At 47.6% G+C, this 20773-nt stretch overlaps 1 protein-coding gene across 1 annotated transcript in view; it reads right to left on the bottom strand.

Annotated features, from left to right (window-relative positions):
* ABTB2 (ankyrin repeat and BTB domain containing 2) overlaps positions 1-20154 on the bottom strand; it is a 178661-nt gene extending 158507 nt beyond the window's left edge. Inside the window, exon 1 of the mRNA XM_053560472.1 lies at positions 18836-20154. Within this exon, the coding sequence (XP_053416447.1) occupies positions 18836-19718 (883 nt within the window). The 5' untranslated portion in view covers positions 19719-20154. The remainder of the gene's footprint in view (positions 1-18835) is intronic.
* Positions 20155-20773: the final 619 nt, after the last annotated feature.

The raw sequence follows: 20773 nt of genomic DNA, 5'->3' as shown, positions 1-20773 counted from the left end.
GGATTAGCCATGTTTCCCATCCCCCCACTGGCCCTTTTTCAGTGTTATTAATATCATACCTGGAATGTACTCCTTCTGAAAGTTAAAAAACATTGTTAACTTTATAAAAATTGTATCATGCTGCACGTCAACTTTTGAGCTGATTTTTTTTTCACTTAATTTTATTACTGAAGTTGCCAGCTGAGCCTATGACCTTATGAGAGGTGTTGCTTTCATGGTTGCACTTCACCTTCACAATACCATAAGGCAGGTATTACTGTTATCTCCACTTTATAGATTAAAAACAAAATAGGCTGAGGGACCAGCTCAGGGTCACATTTAAAAAGCAGCTTCACTGGGGTTAAACCCAGATTTGTCTCCAAAGGACTAGATCTCTCCGCTATAATACTCAGCATGTGCTAGCACATGGTTGAGCTCCCTCTCTACACCAGGGAAGGGTCACCAAAAACACAAAGCCAAACAGTCGCTATTGTCATCGTCACCCATCATCATAATGACTAGCATCCCGGATGCTCATGGATACCAGATGATGTTTCAAACATTTTAGAAGATATATCTCATTTAGTCCCTGCGACTACAATATGATGGAAGTAGTATCGTTTCCATCTTACAGACAAGTAAACTGAGGCATGAAGAGGCGAAGTCATTGTCAAGTTGAAGCAACACTGGAAGTCAGGCAGTGGTGCAGCCACACACCCACACCCTCAGACACAAAGCTTTACTGCTCACGGTCTACAGAAGAGGAAGGCCACCTGAGCACTAGGGGCCAGACTAAGATGAATGCTGACCAAGCGGAGGCCTGTGCTGAGCTTGCACCCTGAGCAGTGATTGCAGCACTCCTGGAATCTGACTTATTTATTGAGGATGGCCCTGACTGTAGGCCTCTGTCCAGGGAAAAGAGCTGCATGCAGGGGCTGAGAAGGGGGGTGATGGGGAGAAGAGGGGTGCAGAGAAGACCAGCAGACCAGAACACAGAGAACCTGAAGGAGGAAAGGTGTGGCTGAATAGAGGGCCTGGAGGGGGGTGATAAGGTTCTGAAAGCCAAGAGCTGGAAGGGCCAGGGACAGAGCCCTGAGGAGAGTGGGCATAAAGCATTCTTCTTGAAAGACAGACATTCTACTTATAACACAGAATCACAGAATCCTCATTTGACTCATTCCCAAAACCCAGTGATTGTGATTTAGACTCTCAGCATGGAAGGAGGTCATGGGCTTTGAGGGCTGACTGCGCTAATCTCAAATGCCTACTCTGCCACCTGCTATGTGTGTGTAACTTTGGACAAGCCATTTTAACTGCCTCGAGGCCTCAGTTTCCTCATCTGTAAAAGGGGAAAAATAATGTGACCTTCAGCTCACAGTCTGTAATGAGGATTCCATGAGATAATGCATGCAAGCCACGTAGTTATCTTACTCATCTTATAGCAGGCACTCAACAAAGACCAATCTATATTCTTATCACTGCCTCCTCACATTTAGTTGAGAGGATTAAACAAGGCAGCATGCAATTAACACTGGCTGTTGTTACCTTTTCCAAAGCAACACCTCTCCTTCTTTCCCCTGCTCCCCCACCCCAGCTCAACACTCTGACCACCATATCTTCACATTACTACTCAGAGGAGACCCTCAAAGACCAGCCTCTCTGCTGGGCCTTAGAGGAACCAGTGATGTAGGATGAGATTCACCTCCCAGTGATGTAGGATGAGATTCACCTCCCGCTGATGTAGGATGAGATTCACCTCCCGCTGATGTAGGATGAGATTCACCTCCCGCTGATGTAGGATGAGATTCACAAATCTGCCTGTTTATCTGGAATCACCTCAGGAACAGTTTAAAGAAATACAGATGTTCTTGCCCTACTGTTAGAAGTTTTTACTTAATATACCCAGAGTGGGTGCCAGAATATGAATTTTTAAAGCTCTTCAAGATATTTCAGTGATCAGCCAGGCCTGAAAATGACAGACTTAAGAGGAAGAGATATGTGGGTTCAAGCTACAGGTCAACATACACACCCCATACCACACACTGGGTTCTTTTAGCTTTGAGAGGCCTACTGATAATGGAGGAGACCACAGTACAGATAACAAACAAAGCGAGTATTTGGCAAGAAGAGACAGTGTTACCCATTAACCAAGAGTGATCTGTCAGTGCCAGGGAAGCCACACAAAGGGCAATGATTTTGGTCAGCCTGGGAGGGCCCACAGGGACGCCCAAGTCACACAAATGACAACATAATAAGGCAATATCCTGGCCTCATGTCCTTCCTTTCTTCTCTTAGAAACTTCTGTTTGAGATTGGTGCCTCCCTCCATAGAACCATCCAGAAAGTAAGAGAAATCATCATTTTTCTCAGCAGCATTTGGATTCCCCCAATTTAAACCCATCTCTTGTAACAGTCGCGATGAAAATGACTGGATTCCCTATGTACAATTCCAAGTCATCTGGATTTCACTACCAGCGGCAGATTTAGCACGTTCTGGATGCTGGCAGATGAATGGCAGTTGCATAAATAGATGGGTGCTTCACACCACAAATTAATCCTATAGAAATAACCCAGCTCTGATTATACTGTTTGGGTGGTGCCTGTCATGGAACAGTAGGAAGGAAGCGAGCTGCTGGTGACCACACGCAGAAACGGGAACTGCAGAGTCATGCTTTCTATCCCCTCCATCCTCCAGAAAGAAGGGAAGGGACGAAAGGAGATAAAAAGACCACACGGAGCCCATAACGTGCAAATTTGACTCAGACATTCACGTTACGTGCTAACCCCTTCGGGGTCACTTTGTATGACTGGGAATATATCCATTCTTTCTCTCTCTCTTTTTTTCCCCCTATATCTTGATTTTTATTTTATTTTAATTAATTTATTTTTATTTTTTATTTTATTAAATCATAGCTGTGTACATTAATGTGATCATGGGGCACCATATACTAGTTTCATAGACCGTTCGACACACTTTCATCCCGCTGGTTAACATAGCCTTCCTGGCATTCTCCTAGTTATTGTGCTAAGCCATTTACAAGTAGAAATTCAAACACAAGAGCGAGAAAGCACAAACACCACCATGGGGAAGCAATGACTACAAGGAATGGCGACAGCAGCTCACCCTGGCTGTGAGGTGCCATGGGCTGGGCTAAATGCTTTATTTTGTATCATCTCCTTTCAATCTCACAACCAGCCTGCTGGGTAGGTTCTAGTACTATCCCCACTTCACAGATGGGAAAGGCAAGGCATAGAAAAGTTAAATAACTAGTTACATGTTCTGGGCAAGTGAAAGACGGAGTCGAGGTTTGAACCCAGGCCCCCAGGTGTGTCCAAACATCCTCTCAGAAGGATCCTTTCTCTGTCTCAAGAGAGGCCTCTCTTGGCCCTACTGTTCACAATGATATCCTTCCCCAAGGACATCCTGTGCTAAGATCTCACAGGATGCCCTATTAGAGGGCTCTGTTAGGCTCTGTCCTCAAAGCGGAGGATGCAGAAGGCACGGGAAGCACTTAAGAACCTTAACCTCTTGGGTGAACTTCACGTTCCAAGAAGCCCCAGATTCTGGTGGTAGCTCTCCGCCTGAGGCTGGCTCTCAGCAGAAAGCTTCCGAAAAGAGTTCACTTCAAATTGAGGATGGGTCAGGCAGTTCAGGGAAGTACGTGAGCTCAGAAGAGTTACAGTCAAACAGCCTCTGACTCATAAGACTAGGAGTCCTTGAACAAGCTCAGGAGGAAAGAGGCAGAATCCAAGCTCAAGGATGCAAGCAGGAGGAACAGTAAGAGTGAGAGGAGCAAGACCACTCCCTACAGCCCATCTCATCACCTGCAAATCAGCGAGTCTCTACCTCTCAAGCATATGGTGTGGCTCACATGAGAAAACGCATGCAAAACTTGGTAACACACCTCAGTTCTCACTGCGTGTCAAGCATGATGCTAATTGTTTTACACACGTTTTGCCACTTGGTTTAATCATCACACAAGCCCTAGGAGGCATTTTTTAAAGTCACCATTTCACTGACAAGGAAACAACTTCAGAGAGGCTAAGTGACTTACCGTAGGCCACACAGCTTGGAGACCATAAAACCCAACCTTGTGTGTCAAAGGTCAAGAGGTTAGAGCCACAAGAATCAGTGGCTTTAATCTCTACTTCTATGAATCTTCCCCTTTCTACAAACAGAGAGTTTCTGAGAAGCTGGGGAATAGTTAAAATTTGAAACCTGTTGTAAAAACCCGGAAAGCTGGCCCAAAGTCCGACCGACTGTTGACTCACTCTAATGCCTGAGTTGTCCCATAGAACTGTCTGTGATGATGGGGATGTTCTGCACCTGTGATGTCCAATATGGTAACCACTAGCTACATGTGATGACTTGAGCACTTTATATATGCAATTTACGTGGCTGAGGAAATGATTTTTTAACCTTATTGAATTTTACTAAATCTAAATACCCACATGTGGCCAGTGGCCTCTGCATTGAGCTGAGCAGCACTATGGCTTCTCTCACTCACAGCACATCAGGTCGCCTGGGCACCATCGGATGGAGACTGCAAAAAAACTCATCACTTCCCAGGGCAGGCCTCAGTGTGAACAAAAATAAAACTTTTCTCACCCCAGAGCAAACGCCATGGCCGTGCTCTTGGAACCTTTGCAACTGGAAGCAGAAATGGCCAAGTTCTAAACAAATTGGCCTCTCCTCATTTTTTGTCTCTTTTAAAAGGAAAAAAAAAAATTAAATGTCTAAAGAGCCCCAATTAAGTTACTTAGAAAAGGTTGCTGCTTTTGCTGGTGACAAATGCCTTTGGCTTATGATAACACAAGGACTCAAATATGGTAGAAAGGAAAAGCCAGAAAGGTAAATAAGAAGAGGCCCGGCACTTTCTAAGGTGTCATAAATCAAGGAAATAGACTCAAGGAGCTAATAGCTTCCAAACATTCTTCCTCTTGAACGATTTTAAGCAACCAAGACACAATCTTTTAGAGGCAATTTCATTCACACTGGCAGAAGAGAAGCAAAATGTGCTTCACAGGACATGCCTTTAAACACACAGAGAAACAAATACCTTCCCCACAGGTCTCAGGCCCTCAGCATGGCCACCCTACCGGCAACCTGCTATTTTAAGGCATGTAAATGGCTTAGTTGTTCAGAGACAGCAAGGGATGCTCTCGCCTGGCTTCAGCTCCTCTCGCCCTTCTGGGCCAAGCTATTCATTTCTTTGCTCAGGAAATCACTGCAAATGCTACATCCCCACCCAGGCCACTCCCCAAAACAGGAGAAGGAGGGAGGCAGCAGGGTAAATGGGGACTTGGGAGCCCAACATTTTTTATTTGAATCCTGCTATGTACCTTACTAGCTATGCCACCTGAACTTCTCTGAGCCTCAGTTTTTTCAGCGGCAAAATTGAAGTAAAAGTTCATGCGACGATGATAAGAATGACACTCGAACACACAAGTGCAGCACACAGCACAGGGCCTGACACTCTCTAAAGGTCTGACCCATGAGTGGTATGGGTGGGGACCAGCGCTGGGTATTCTCTGATGGGGAAGGAACATGCGTGGCTAAGGAACCGAGAATCCGGATTCCCAAGGCTGCCTGGGTTTGACTGCAGCGTCTACCACTTACTACCTGCATGACCTTGAGCAAGTTACTTAACCTCTCTGGGTCTCCTCCTCTTAAAGGTGGAAATTAACAGCACCCACTTCATTTACCAGTGGGGTAAACGACATTATGAGGTGCCACTGCCACTCTAGCTCTCTACCTTTGCCCTTTCCAAGTAAACCTAACCACTCAACCAGCACTTTCTTGGCTGTTCTTTGGTGAGCCCTCCAGCTGAGTGAAGGCCAAAGCGACAGAGCTGCAAAGTGAAGAAAAAGTCACCATCCTGGGCGGGGCAGAAAAGTTCACTCCAGAACAACGATGCTTTAACCACTAATAATAGCTAATGTCTGAGTGCTCACTATGTACCAGACTCTCCCAAGAACTCTACCCACATGGTCTGGGCCTCACTCCAGACTACTTATTTCATAATTTCTAAAGGTGTGGCCCTAAGACAGTCAGACACACATTAATTTTTAAGCTCTCCAGGTGATTCTAATATGAATCCAGGATGGAAAAACCACTAAAATGACAACCCTATGACATACACATACATGCATTTTATATATGTATATATACATATACACAAATACATATATATATTTTAGAGACAGAGTCTCATTTTGTTGCCCACGCTGGAGTGCAATGGCCTGATCATAGCTCACAGTAGCCTTGAACTCCTGGACTCAGCTTCTCAAGTAGTAGCGACTACAGGCACACGGCACCATATCCAGATAATTTTTCCTATTTTTTTTGTAGAGACAAAAGGTTATCTTAAGTGATCCTGGCCTCAAGTGATCTTCCTGCCTCAGTCTCCTGAAGCATGGGAATTACAGGTGTGAGCCACCACACCTAGCCAGTATGTCCATTCAACAGAAGAGGAAAGCTAAGGTTTAGACACCAAGGAGCCACCTGAAGGTCAGGCAGTCGCAACTCTTTCCCATTCCATCTCTTAGCTACTTTGTACCCTGCCCCTCCTGAGGAGCTGAGGTCACAGCGTTTAACAGGCATGTGGATACCAAGCTATTCCGACACTACGCAGGGTCCCTGTGCCTTCTCTAATTGTCTAAGAGAAGTCTCTTTCTGGCTAAATTTCTGACCCAGACTTGACCTCCAGTTGCCTGAAAGCTGCCTAAAAATGGAGTCTGGCTGTTGTAGAATCGAAGGACATTCACACAAAGTCACAGTGATCCACAGAACAACTGGACCTAATTAAGCAGGCCCCATGCTAATGACAGGAAACAGAGTGGATGATCTTCATTAAAGCCTGGTGGCTGCCTGCAAAGAAGCTACAGAGCAGAATTCAGAGGCTCACAAGGCCACTGACCAAAGATTAAAACGACTGAATATTAAATTTCTAGCTCCCTGGTCTATTCCAGCCCTGCTGGACTATGCCCACCCTCTGGAAAGGCAAAGAAGGGTGACTTTTCAACCCATCACGTGATTACTGCAACTCAAGGTGGCCTGCTCCTAGCAAGCCGCTATTCGACATTTCTGGATGTTAAAGTTTGAGACAAACAACCAGAACCACACTGGGATCTCTGGCCTGACCCTGCTTCTTTCATACACAGCTCTCCCCATTCCAATCAAGGGCCACTCCCTGCTTACAGCTGTTTGGATTGCTAGCCCTGGCGTCACACTGGACTCCCATCTCACACCTCACGCATCCAAGCTGCTGGCAAATGCCCTTCGCTTTAACTTCAAGATACATCCAACAACCTCCACTGCCATCCTGGCCCAAGCCACCACCCTCTCCTGCCTGGATTACTGCACCCCCACCCCCTTCCACACCCAATCAGCATTAACACAGCAGGGAGGGAGGCCTTGCCGAAATACAAATCAGATCATGTCATTCTGTGCTTAAGTCCTCTAATGGCTTCTAGCTTCCTCAGAATTAAATGCCAGCGAACTATTGCACAATGGCCTACAAGCCCCTACCTGACTCATAACTGCAACTACTACACTCACTCCAGCCTCCTGGGTCTCCCTAGAGCTCCTAGAACCTGCCGGGAACCCCTGCTGTTCTCTCTGCCAGGAGATGTCTTCTCCAGCCAGGCTCATAGAGTATGAAGCAGGCCTTTCAGTGCATAAAAACCCTCCCTACAATTGAGGCCAAGTGTTTATTGAAACCTTTACAACTTTTTTTAGTCTGTACCCCAGCACACCCTGCTCTTCCTCACCATCCACAGGGCCTGCACCCTGCCCTCCTGGGGTCTCCTTTATTCATTTGTTCTATTGCCAACACCTGGAACAGTCTGCAGTAAGTACACAGTGAGTCAATAAATATTTGCTGAATAAACAAATGAATGCACCCCAAACCGAACTCCTGGCCTCTCCTTTGCTCATCCCAAGACCCCGCTCTTTTCTAACCACCATCTTTCTCCTTAAAGACCAACTAGCCAAGATACTTCACAGTGTCCACAGGACAGGAGGGATCGTTCTGATGCCTTTTCAGAGGCAGCCCTGCCCCTGAAGCCTTCTCACCTGCTACTGAATTGGGTCCCAGCATAGTTGCTGGCCTGCTCAGTGTGTCCTGGGAGGATTATGTTCAGAAGAACAGCTGCAAGCAACTTGCTTCCAAACTGTGTCACCATGAGCAACCTGATTGACCCGGCTGCTGAGATGAATTGAAGAAACAAACAGGTCCTTGGCTTTCACAGATGCGACTTTTTCCCCCCAGTATGTTCTGCCTTCTCCAGAATATTCCACTGATTTTCAATGTGGGATCTGAAGGGTGGACAGGCTGGTGGGGGAAGATGGACAGAGAGGACCCACACTACTGCTCTAGCTTCTCATCCCAACCTGCCCAAACCCTGCTCAAGCTAGGCGACTATGAATAAATCTGAGTTTAGAGCCCATGCACCTCAGAGTGCTGAGCTCCACGTCCTAGCCTTCAGGATTCCTGGCAGCCTGTCATTCTCAGTTACTCTCATTTTCCCTCCTCTTTGAAACACTGGTCCTGCCAACTGCAACAAACAGCATTTAAAAATATCTTGCTGGATTATACAGCTCTGCCTTCTAAATTCCTCACAATGCCTGTCTCTGTCCCACATAGTATAAAGAAGGGTGTAGCATATTTAATTTTTTTCCTAGCTTCTTCTCTGCTATAAATACCCAAGTCTGGGTAGGCGGGCTTCAAACACCGGCTGTATGAAGTCACCTCGGAGCTGGATCTTGCCATGGTGCTGGCCCGCCAGGGCCTGGACACAGCTGTCCTGTACACACAGAATTCATCTTTCTGGGGAAAGAGGGAAGGAAAATCCTAAGTACAGTAATCACAGTTAATCCTAATATTAAAAAGCTGGTGTTTAGTCCTACCACCAAGCCAGGTCTTCAGAGAGCACATCCAGCTCCATCCTGGGTTGTTTCTTTCCCAAGGATACTAATTACAGGGCTTGACCTTAGGAAAATGATTTCACAGTGTCCATGTGGGGTCTAGAAACATTATCAGAGGCAGAGAGGCCCCTGGAGAATGTAGTTCAACCTCTCCACACCACAGAGAGAGAAATGGAGATCCAAGAAGACAGAATGATTCACTCGACACAGGTCATGGAGGGGCCAAGCTCCACCCCAGAATTTTCTGGATCCAAACCCTGAGCTCTCTGCATTGGATTGTTCTAGATGCTTGTACACATATACTCACTTGGTGTGTGAACCTTGGGCTTGTGTTTATTAATAGCTCTCCTCACAGCAAATACTGATTTTCTTATTTTAAAAGGTACAGACTAAAAAAAGTTGTAAAGGTTTCAATAAACACTTGGCCTCAATTGTAGGGAGGGTTTTCATGCACTGAAAGGCCTGCTTCATACTCTTTGAGGTCCGATTTAATCCCTCCTCAACCCAAACCTTGTATCTCCAGCACTTCCAAGTTTAGTTTTCCTGTTTAATTTTTCCATCATGGGCTTCACCCTCCTCAGCTTACTTTTAGAAAGCAAATATTGGGCCTTCAAATCACTACCTACAAATGACTGTATGCGTATTTTTGCGATATGTTCTTGAAGTTTATCTTTTTCAAGTGACAAGAAAACTTTGTAATGCCGAGGTCAGGGACAACTAATATGGGGGTTATCAGCACATCTATGGATAATCTACCACATTCTATTATCATCAGCAGGATTCAGCTGGGCCTTGGGGACTGCAATTCAGAGGACACTGTGCTAAAGTGGTTACCCAGTATCAAACATTTAACATGCTTGAAATCTTTATTATCAATGCTCTGGAAACACATTAACCAAGAATTAGTATGTGAGGGCTGGGCACTGTGGTTCACACCTATAATCCTAGCACTCTGGGAGGCCGAGGTAGGTAGATTGCCTGAGCTCAGGAGTTTGAGACCAGCCTGGACAAGAGTGAGTGGGCAAGAGCTATCTCTAAAAATAGCTGGGTGCTGTGGCAGGTGCCTGTAGTCCCAGCTACCTGGGAGGCTGAGGCAAGAGAATTGCTTGAGCCCAAGAGTTTGAGTTGCTGTGATCTGTGATGCCACAGCACTCTGCCGGGAGTGACAAAGTGAGACTTAGTCTCAGAAAAAAAAAAAAGAAAGAAAGAAAAAGAATTACTATGTGAGTGAACACCTCTAAGAACTGAGCTCTTATTTTCCAATGTGATAAACCCTAAATGGGAAGTTTGAATATTATATATAAAGTCAGATTTAAAACCAATAGCAACAAAAAAGTTCTGAGATCCTCTTATCTCACCCTGTTTTACGCTGATCTCTTATGTTCACAAATAAGAATCCGGTGTTGGCTGAAGTCAATCCAATGGCCTTATTTAACAAGTTTGCCAGGTTTGCCCCTCATTGTTCACTGGGATTGCTTTGGCCTGAACTGCTACGTTGAGGGCCATGGAAGAAATGGAAGAGTCAGAAGCCAAGTTCAATAGGAGAACCCGGGTGGGTTGGAGCCTTGTTCTTCATCCCTGTTCCCCCCAGCTTGCTGGCTTAGGGTCTCCTTTCACTGCTTTCCCTGCTAGGACAGCAGGAGGTTGGGTATCTGAGGTCAAGCTTTCCATCACCAAGAGGGGGCAATGCAAGGTCTGTGGCTGTGATTGAGATGAGCTGGGGAGCAGACACACATGATTTCTGATTTATAAATCTAAGTTTTGGAAAACTCTCGTCCTACACTCTGGCAGGCTCCTGAACATCTGGATAAAAGATGTGGGAAAGTTTTCCTTCCCATTGTCTTATCTGTCCTGCTCCTCCTTGTCATGTATCTGAACCTTCCGGCCAAACAGGGTTACTTGCTATTCTCCGACACACAGGCTTGAGCTTCCTGGTCTTTGCTCGCACTGTTCTCTCTATCTGGAAGCCCCTGCATGCTCTGCACTACATCACCCATCACAGTCACAGCTCTGCCTGCCCAAATCACTGGCACACGGGCTGCAACCTCCACAAAGCAGCCCAGCCAGCCAGGAGTCATCTCTTGCCTTTGAGCTCTCTAGTCACCAAAAGCTTCAAAGTCCCCACCTATGGGATGGAAATCCCATCTACCTTAGAGAGAGGCCAGGAGGATTGAATGAAATAGCTCCAGAAAAGCACTCGTGACGTGCACCACATGTAGTTAAGTAGAAACCACCAGTGTCCTCCCCCTCAAGGTTTGAAGGCAGCGACTACAAACCCCTTTCCCACTATCCATATGTGTGCTTTCCCTGCTGGATCCTAAACTCTATGACCAGCAAGATCGATTCTTGTCCTCCTTCAATCTGTCTGCACTGCCTTGGATGTAGCTGGTGCTTGGTAAATAGCTGATTAATGATGTCAGCGTGGCACTTCCCAGGCTTACTTGGGCTGTGTTCCTGAAGTGTCTCCTCCCAATACAACACATAGCTCCAAGCACACAGCCAAAAGCTGCAAAACCATTTAGGCCTTTTTAAAACAAGCAAGAAGACCACAAAGTGTGTTTACATGACAGGCCAGCAAAACACGAAACACCTGCCATTTCTGTGCCTCAGGACGTGGCGGCTGCAACAGCAGTGTCCAATATCCACAGCAGAAGTGCCCCCCTGGGGCCTAGAGCTTTGACTCTACACTGTCACTGTCATACTGGCAGGGGCACACATGAGCTCAGAGGGAGAGGTCTGATCTCACCGCCCACTGCCAAACCCCAAACTTGGGGGTAAATCCAGCTATCACTGAGCAGGATGCAAGGATGCTTCTTCCAGATTCTGTAACTTCCACCTACCTCCACAAACAAACAGTCACCAAGGAAGGCCTTATGAGTAACACAAAGCCTCATCCCCCTTAGATTTGGGGTCATGACCCTCCCCTGTACTAGAGATTCCCACTTTGGCAAAGTGAATGTGATCCACACATTCAACTCAAGTTGGTAAAAAGTAATGATAGTTGGAAGATTTTAGGTGCCAGACATAATACAAATCCCTTATGGGGACTCTTATTAAATCCCCTCAACCAATTCATGAGTCAGATACTTCTATTTTCTGTCCTGTCTTATAAAGTGGTGTTTCTCAAGCAGGGGAGAATTTACTCCCCAGGAGACATTTGGAAAACCCTGGGGACATTTCTGATCGTCATGACTTGTGTGTGTGTGTGTGTGTGTGTGTGGTGCTATAAAGCATCCCACAATGCACAGGATGGTCCCATGACAAAAAATTATTCAGTGCAAAATGTCAATAGTACTGACGCTGAGAAACCCAGTTACAGAGGAAGAAACCAAGGCAGAGAAGTGAAACAACTTGCCCAGGGTCACAGAAAGTTATGAGGACTTACACCCAGGCAGCCCCACCCTGTGCTGTGCTCTTACCACCAAGCCTAGTAGCATCCCCACCATTCCAGAGTGCTCAGTAGGCAACAGACACAACTGCCCTACATGTAAGCACTGGCCCCACATCCTACAGTAGAGATTTGGAGTGACTGGCTCAAGGGTATAGGTCAGTAACAGGCAAAGCAATTTGGAACCACTTGGACAGCCAGGGCGCTTCAATGCTTTGCTAAGCTGCCAATTCATTCTCTGCCTGTACTCCAAATGCCGAGAGGTATCAGCAGCTGGACACCCCAGTGGACTCAGAGGAAACCCAACCCCCTTCATGAAGGCTCTTCTGCCCACTCCAAGGCCAATGAACTCAGATTCCCAGACCACTGGTCTAGACTCAGGATCTCTTTAGGTGCGGCCTGTCCTTTGTGTGTCCACCTTGCCTGACTCACCCTCCTTAAAAGAGTAGCTTTTCTATTCAGCTGAGCTTATTGATCACCAGCAGCCGACACTTGTAAGGCCCTCCCTGGGCAGAACTCCCCACCCCCTCAAGAGCAGCAATAATGGCTTCTTAAAATCAATGGCACCTCCAGGGCATACTTCCTGGGCCAGGAGAGCCAGCAAGAAGCATTTAAGCAGAGAAGCTGTATCCTTCGGAGGAAGGGACACACCTGGTCTTTCACTGTGGTTGTGACAATTCACTGCTAACAGATTTAAAGTGCCTGGTACACAGTAGGCACTTAATAAACAAGATCTATAACAAATACTGCTGTTGCTATGAGCTTGACCTTAGCCGCCACGTGAAAGGGGCTGAATGCTAACGTGCATTTGCTGCCTTAAATTTTGTGATTTTTTACAGGAAAAGCACAGGCTTGGGGCTTGAGCAAAAATTAGACTTAGTTCTGGCCCATCCGTTACCAAGCTGTGAATTCTGGGCTCTTGGAGACCTTTCTGGGAAAGAACATCCCATTCATAGGATTCTCATGGGGACCCAGCAAAATCACAGATGTGAAAAAGCTTAATTAAGGTGCTGCAGGAAAAGTCAGATCTATTACTACAGCTCAGAAGTGTGGGAATAGAGGCCAAAGGGGGACTATCGATGGTGAGGAGGAATATAGACAGACCTGGGGATTCGCAGCAAACTGTCTCCGGCTTGTTTCAGAACTTTAGGTGGTGTCTACGCATCCCAGGTAATCTCAGCAGTTGATTAGCTAGGTTTAGTTCTTAGATTGGGGGTACACGGATGCGACTTCTTTTGAGCCATAAGTCATCAGCATAAATTGCCCCCCAGAGCCATTGCACTGGCAAGGGGAAGACTGGTATCACTATTGTTAAGGAAACTTGCAACTCAATCCTTCTGTTCATTTATCTGGTGCCTAGCATATTAGACTTCTGCTGTCAAACCCTTCCACTCTGGGTCCCCAACACAGAAGCATCCTCCGAGCCTGACAATCCACCCACTTCACATCATACTCATCACAGCTGGCCTTGGGAACTCTGCTATCAGTTAGGCTATCAAAGGTTGGATGATGCTTTATGGCATGGTACCCTCCAAAATGCTACCTCTATTCATCAAGAACTTGAAATTCTCTGCCTTGGTAGAAATAAGGGAAATTTCTTCCAAAGTATCAAAAGAATTCACATGCATATTTTGGAATTAAACATGCACAGTGGGATCTATCATTTGCCCAACATGTATGGAATGTGTTATATGTTAGACACCGTGTGAGGCATGGGGAGACGACGGATGCCTATGAGCCCACAATTTGAGGGGAGACAGACAAGCAGGAAATGATTCAAGAAAACGCCCTGGGTGCTGTGGAACTATCAAGTTGGCGCAGCTCTTCCAGTCCGGGTCAGGGGAGTCAGGTAAAAGCTTTCTGGAAGAGGACGTGAAACAACTCCACCTTGTTCCTCTAACTACTTAATGCTGAGGCTGCATTTCTCGGGAATGCAAGAAAAAAAAATAAGTTTTCATTTCCAAAGCTTACTTTGTTTCAGTTTTACCAGCTCCTCTGGTTTCCATAAAATGGTCAAAGAGAAGTGAAGCTGCCTGCCTCCCTCCGACTACCCAGTAATGGAAACTGATGGAACAGCACCTACTGAGCTCAATTAACCCTTGCTCCTCTAGCTGATGCTCAGTGGAAACCCACCTGACGATCTCATCGCTGAATGAATCCCAGAACGAGGAGGAGAGGTTTCATCCCTGCTGTAGACACAGCCCTTCTCTTTCTCAGCTGTAAAGGAGATGTTGAGACTTGCCTCACTGGTAAATAACTGAATAATTCAGAAAAGCTCCTCAGATAGTAGTGTTGACATTATTGGCTATTACTAATGAAACTCCAAAGGGAAGCATTCTTTGACTGTCACTTAAATTACCCCCAGTCACACTATCCTTTTACCCCCTTGGTCCCCAATGCCCAGGCTGCACATTAGGAACCCGACAGCAGGAGGTACAGGCAGTCCCCAAGTTACAAATATCTGACATATGACTTGCACTTATGAGTGGAGGCTATCATAGGTAATAGGTAAACATACCTGTTCCAACTTACAGACAAATTCGACGTAAGAACAATCCTGTAGAGCCTGTCTCGTTCGTAACCCTGCCTGTAGCTTCATCTGTATTTACAGCCACCCCCCATTGCCTGCATCCCTGCCTGAGCTCCACCTCCTGCAGATCAGCGGGAGCATTAGATTCTCACAGGAGCATGAACCCTACTATAAACTACGCATGGGAGGGAGCTAGGTTGTGCACTCCCTGTGAGAATCTAATGACTAATGATCTGAGGTGGAGCTGAGGCAGTGACATAGCACTGAGGAGTGGCTGCAAACAGAGATATCGTTAGCAGAGAGGTCTGATTGCACAGACACCATTAAAAAGTCAATTGCTTGCAGACTCATATCAAAACCGTCCCTCCACCCTGGTCTGTGGAAAAGTTGTCTTCCAGGAAACCTGTCCCTTTTCTTTGGCAAATAACACTTACTACTAGGAGTAAATCCTTATTTGCTTACTCTTTCTCGTCTCCTCCACTGGATTATAAATTTCATGAGGGGAGGACTGTTCTCCCTGTTTACCACTTAATACACATCACTTTTAACAGTGGTGGGCACAGGTTTAGGGCTTAAAAAATATTTATTGAATAAATCGGTGTTATTTACCGAAGATTTACTTTGTGCTAGGATCTTTGCATCTATGGTCCCACTTCATCCTCACACCAACCTTAGGAGCCAGGTGCCGTTGTCATCCCCCATTCTACGGATGACAAAACTGAAGCTTAGTGCTGTTAAGAAATTTGTGGCAGGCCACTCATATAAATAGCAGAGGTGGGCTTCAAACCCTCATGGTGACCCCAAAGCCTGTGTTCTTCATTGGTATGCTAGAGCAACAGATGTGAACGTTCCGGATACTGCTTCAGAGTAAGAATATTCTCCCCCAAATCCTACCATTTAACCATGAATCTAGAAACTGAAGAATGTTTTCTGAAATGCCATGGACACTCATGAAAGCTTAGTAAGAAAAATGGGCAAGAAGAAACTCGGAATTGATGGTTAGCATCAAACTTACATATGGGGAGCCAAACAAGGAGGTGGAGGAAGAGAGTGGACAGGATAAATGTATATTTTCCACAAGCTCCCTGTTTATAAACACTATTGAAGTGGTTTTTCTACCTCCCATAAGGAAGAAGATACCGTCATTTAATGACATTGCCCTGGGACGGGGAACATCAATACCAAATGATCAACAATATATAACTCCTGCTACTCTGTGAAGCTGGGATCATGTTTTATGAATGCTATACAACTTCTATTCTGTCTTGGGCTGAGCAAAACCATAGTCGTTGAGCATTCTGAGTAATGGATGGGAATAGATGGACCAGAACCTTTAAATTCCTGCTTGGAAGACATTAAAAGTTTAAAAGCCCTATATAGCTGAGTCAAATGCATATGCCATGCTGTATAATTGGCAGGCTTAGCAACAATAACTATATAATTTAAAGGGTAGACCAGCAGGACAAGAATACTAACCAGCATGCTCCCTCCCATATGTAGCTATTCTCCCAGTTGGTTTTCAGCTGTATAAACTGTAACCTTGCTGGCCTTGAGGTAATTTCAATGTAACAAAGGTTTGGAGCGCTCCATTTTTTTTCCTATGCAGTTTAAGCTTCCTTCTGAAGGCAGCTTTCAGGCATAAGTAATTCATTGCTTCTCTACTAAACATTCATTTCACTTTGTCTAAAGAGACTTTATAAATCAGCCTAGTTATTGTTCAGTGTGGCCACCCCCCTGGTTTTCATGTATAAAAAATGAGCATCCCTGTTACTAAGTGGAAGTGAATGGTCACCCTGCCTGCAAGAGAGTTCCCTGGAGACCAGAGAATGTACAGAGGGAGACACTTGGGCTCTGAGCATCCAGGGAGCTTTGTTGCCTGTCACATAGAAAGTCTTGCTATCTTAACTATCATGGCTTAAGGATTACTTGGGGTGGGGGTAGGGAAAAAGTCAAATTAGGGGATCAAAAACCCATCTTGTAAAGGAAATTGCAAGGAATGCTGACCCTAGGTAAGAAATAATTCTTTGGTTGGAAGCCCTTTAGAGGAAGCAACCTGTTTTCTAGCAATTTTCAGGGTTTCCTGGACAGGCTGGTCTCCTTAGCCTCAATTTACAATTAGAAAAAACTGGAGGGAGGTTTCTCAATGTGCTGGGCCACCATTCTACATGAAAGGCATGTTTTTGTTTTGTTTTACACGAGTTATTCCACCATTATTCTTGTTTGGTTTGTAGGGACAGGGCCTCAGTCTTCCAGCAGTCTTCACTTCTTTGAGGTCAGTCTGGGTCTCCCCTCAGCCAAAAGTTCGGAACTCTTCCCCTCAGCTATGACGACAGGTGGAAATCCCCCTCCCCTCCACTTCCTTGCCCAGAGCTGATGTTCCTGGTGTATCGGATGCCACAGAGCTGGAGGGTGAAGTGCAATTAGCAGCAGTGACATCGTCAGCCGAGATTCTGGACTGACCTCAACTGTGACCTAAGAGGAAAATTAAAAGGCAAATGCTCTTCCATTCCAGGCATCTGCTCTGGCAGTGCCGGAATTTAAAAACAAAACCAAAGAATGTCAAGGTATGCCAAGGTAAGTATCATCAAAATGGGGTCTAACATGTCAACTGTTCTCCCTGGGAACTGGACTAACAAAAAGCAAGCTGTCTCCTCTCCTCCAGTGGAAAGGCTTAAACTCTGGAACCTGCCTGGATTCAAAGTCCAGTTTTGTCACTTAAGATGTGTGTAATCTTGGGCACATTATTTAACTGCTGGGTACCTTGGTTTCTCTGTCCCTATCATTAAAATGGGGATAATATCATACAATAAGTACCTGCCCAATGCTAATAGGGTTGCTAGCATTACTTGAGTTCATACAAAAAGTGTTAAGAGCAGTGACTGACACATTGTTATTTTAAACGTCAACTATCACGATTAGGTTAAACCACACTGGAAGTTGGCCTCCTTTAACTCTTAACAGTACCCACCTGGGCTCTTCCATTGTTTCCCACTGAAAGCTGCCCCATAAGTAGACTTCCCATCAGATTGTAAGGACATCTCACTATACCACCATTTAAATTAATGCTGATTCCTGAAAATGAAATCTGGTAGGCAGTTTGCTGTTGAACACATGTCACACCCTAATACCTCCAGGGATAAAGTCAAGTGCTTCATTTCCACCCTTTGCACTAAAGTCATGTTTTGGATACATGCAACTGCCCAATGGTTCTTTTCCTACAAGCGATGTGCAGTTGTCCATCCCTCCACCACCCTTCCCCATAATGTGGTTTACTGGGTGGGTCATCATCCTTTTGGGAAAGCCCATATGTGCATTTAAACACAACACAGGAGTTTTAACGAAATGGCTCGCTTGGTTGGTGGCAGCCTAGAAAATAGGCCCCGCAAGCCAACATGTGGTTCCGTTTCTGGGAAGGGGATTCAGGAGTCACCAGATTCCATCACCCCTGGGCACACAGGGTTCAGAGCCCAGCACTACCCTGCCCTCTCCCCAGAGTACGCCTGACCGTGGGCATCCTTCAACACAGGGAAGGCCTAGGCTCAGCACAAAGTCTTGGGCTTCCAGCTCCTCTCGCTCATCTCACTTACCCAAGGTTCAGGTTTTAGGGTTCGGATCCTCTGGCAGAGAAAACCAGAGGACAGAACCACAGTCAACTTGCCCAGCTACTGGGGAAGGGCAGCAACTACAGACCCAGTCAAGTAAAGCCAAGGGTGGCTGAGTAGTTAAGTTTTACTCAAAGAGGTTCAGGAATTGCTTGGTCAAGAGGCTCAATCTCACCCAATCAGTGAGCAGCCCCCCAAACAGTCAACAAGGCCACGCAGAACAGGAAGGAGAACATTAATTACAACTCTACCCTCTAAAAGCCATCACCCTCAGCACAATCTCTGGCAAGAGCCATTTAATGAGCTCCTCCAGCCGCAGAACAAACGCTTTCTGCACAAGTACCGGCGCACCCACCAGCCTCTTGTAGAAAATTCACTTCCTCGGACCGCCAGGGCCGGCGCGCTTACCATTGGCGTTCTTGCCGCAAATCAGATGTTCGTAGGGCTGCAGGACGCCCCAGAGCTCGGCGTCATTGTTGATGACCATCTCCAGGGCCTCGGCGGACACCTCTCCGCCCCCAGCCCCTCCGCCATCAGGACTCTGGCTGGCCAGCACCCTGGCCTTGATCTCCTCCACCAGGTTCTCCATGCAGGCGGTGAGCGAGATGGCCGCGTACTCGTGGATGCGCACGGAGATGCGGGTGTCCACCATCCAGCGGAAGAAGCGGCCCACAGAGAAGGTGAGGCCGCAGCGCGCGGACTTGCCCCGGCGCAGCCCATCGCCGGCGCTCATGCTGTACAGGGACAGCGCCTTGACAGCGGCTAGCGCGCAGCTCTCGGCCAGCGCCCAGCTGTGCACCAGGCGTACGGCGCTCTGCACCTCGAAGCGGGTGCACTTGGCGTGCAGCACGCTTAGACGCTGCGCCTCGCGAGCCACGCGGATGAGCGCCCTGTGCAGAAGCCCGGCCAGGCGCCTCACCGCCTCAGCGGAGAACTGGGGCGGCCGCCGGCCGCTGGCGCCTTTGCGGAGCACCCGGGCCACATCTCCCTCGGTCCAGGGGAACTCCTCCAGCTCGGGGAGCCGCGGACAGCGCGAGAAGAGGTCAGCCACTTCGGGGTCCTCGGGCAGCACCGTGTTCACCGTGTCCCAGCTGTTGTGGCGACTGTTCATGGAGCCAGAATAGCACCACCAGGCCGCCCCGCGGTGCTGCTGCGTAGAAGAGTTGAGCGCCTGCGAGTTAGACTTGGAGGATGAGAGGCTGAGCGAGCGGCACGAGTCCCCGGCCCCATACCCGGAGTCCAAGGTCAAGTCCTCCAGCGTCTTCAGAGTGGAGCTGTACGTCCCGGCCATGGGGAGCCTGCCGGGTGAGGCCTCGCCGAGCGAGTGGCGCTCACAACTCCATGCCCTCTTCGTCAAGTAGGCAGAAACAAGCTCTAGGCTGTCCGGGCCGCCCTCCTTCCTCTCCGCGCTGCGGGGCTCGGCGGCCGCATCGCCCGCCCGGAGGCCGCGGGAGGTGGGCGAGATTCGCCGGGAGCTGGAGCCCCACGCTTCAGGCGTCCCAACGCGAAGCTGTCACCGAAACGGCGCCCTTCAGCTGCTCCTCGGCACTCCCTCAGGCCCACCTCTAATTCCTGCAAACAGAACGTATGTCCTCAGCGGAGAAGTAATCTCGAGAGAACAGGGCGGCGGCGGCTGAAGGTGGCGGCGCAGGGCGCTGCGCGAATCTGGGATCTGGCGGAGAGAAAGCGCTCTGCAAACTTCTGCGCCGCGCCGGCCGCCGGCCCAGCTGGGTACCCTCTGCGGCCGGCATGCAAATAACCCCGGTCAGCCTACCAATCATCGGCTGCTACAGGCAGGAGCTGAACCAATGATCTCCGAGGGGCGGTCATTATGCAGATCTCACTAGCTGCTGAAGAAACCCCACGGCGGCGGAGGCGGGGCTGGAGGCCGTGGTCGGATGTAGTGGCTGGGGTGGTTGTAGAGGAGGGGGAAGAGCGGGCAAACTGGGAGCCCGGAGCTGAGCTTGGGGAAATAGCGTCGGAACTTTAGGCTCCGAAGCCGACGGTTTAAAGAAAAAGGAATAGCCACTGTGCGCTGCCCGCTTCCCGCCATCCAGGCTTTGGGCTTTCGCAATTTGTTTTCAAGCCGCTGCTGCCAAGCATGCAGGTGGTGGGGGCCAGGCACTGTACCTCTCTCCTCCACTTTCTGCCAAGCCCCTTTCGTTTTCCGAGATGAAACACCCGTTGTGTTTGGAGGGAGGAAGGACGTCCCTGTTTCTCTTCCCAAACCCGTGTGCTTTTCTTTTTAGGCTGCTATCTAGAGATGTTCCAGTCGGGACAGAATTTCTTCTTAACCGGGGATCTGCTTGTGGCTGGGGAGGCTGTGATTCAGTCCAATTTGTTGGT

The sequence above is a fragment of the Nycticebus coucang genome, chromosome 14 (assembly GCF_027406575.1).
Source record: "Nycticebus coucang isolate mNycCou1 chromosome 14, mNycCou1.pri, whole genome shotgun sequence".
NCBI lineage: Eukaryota > Metazoa > Chordata > Mammalia > Primates > Lorisidae > Nycticebus > Nycticebus coucang.
The sequence above is the reverse complement of the archived record's forward strand: the minus strand, read 5'-3'. Positions and strand labels throughout refer to the sequence as shown.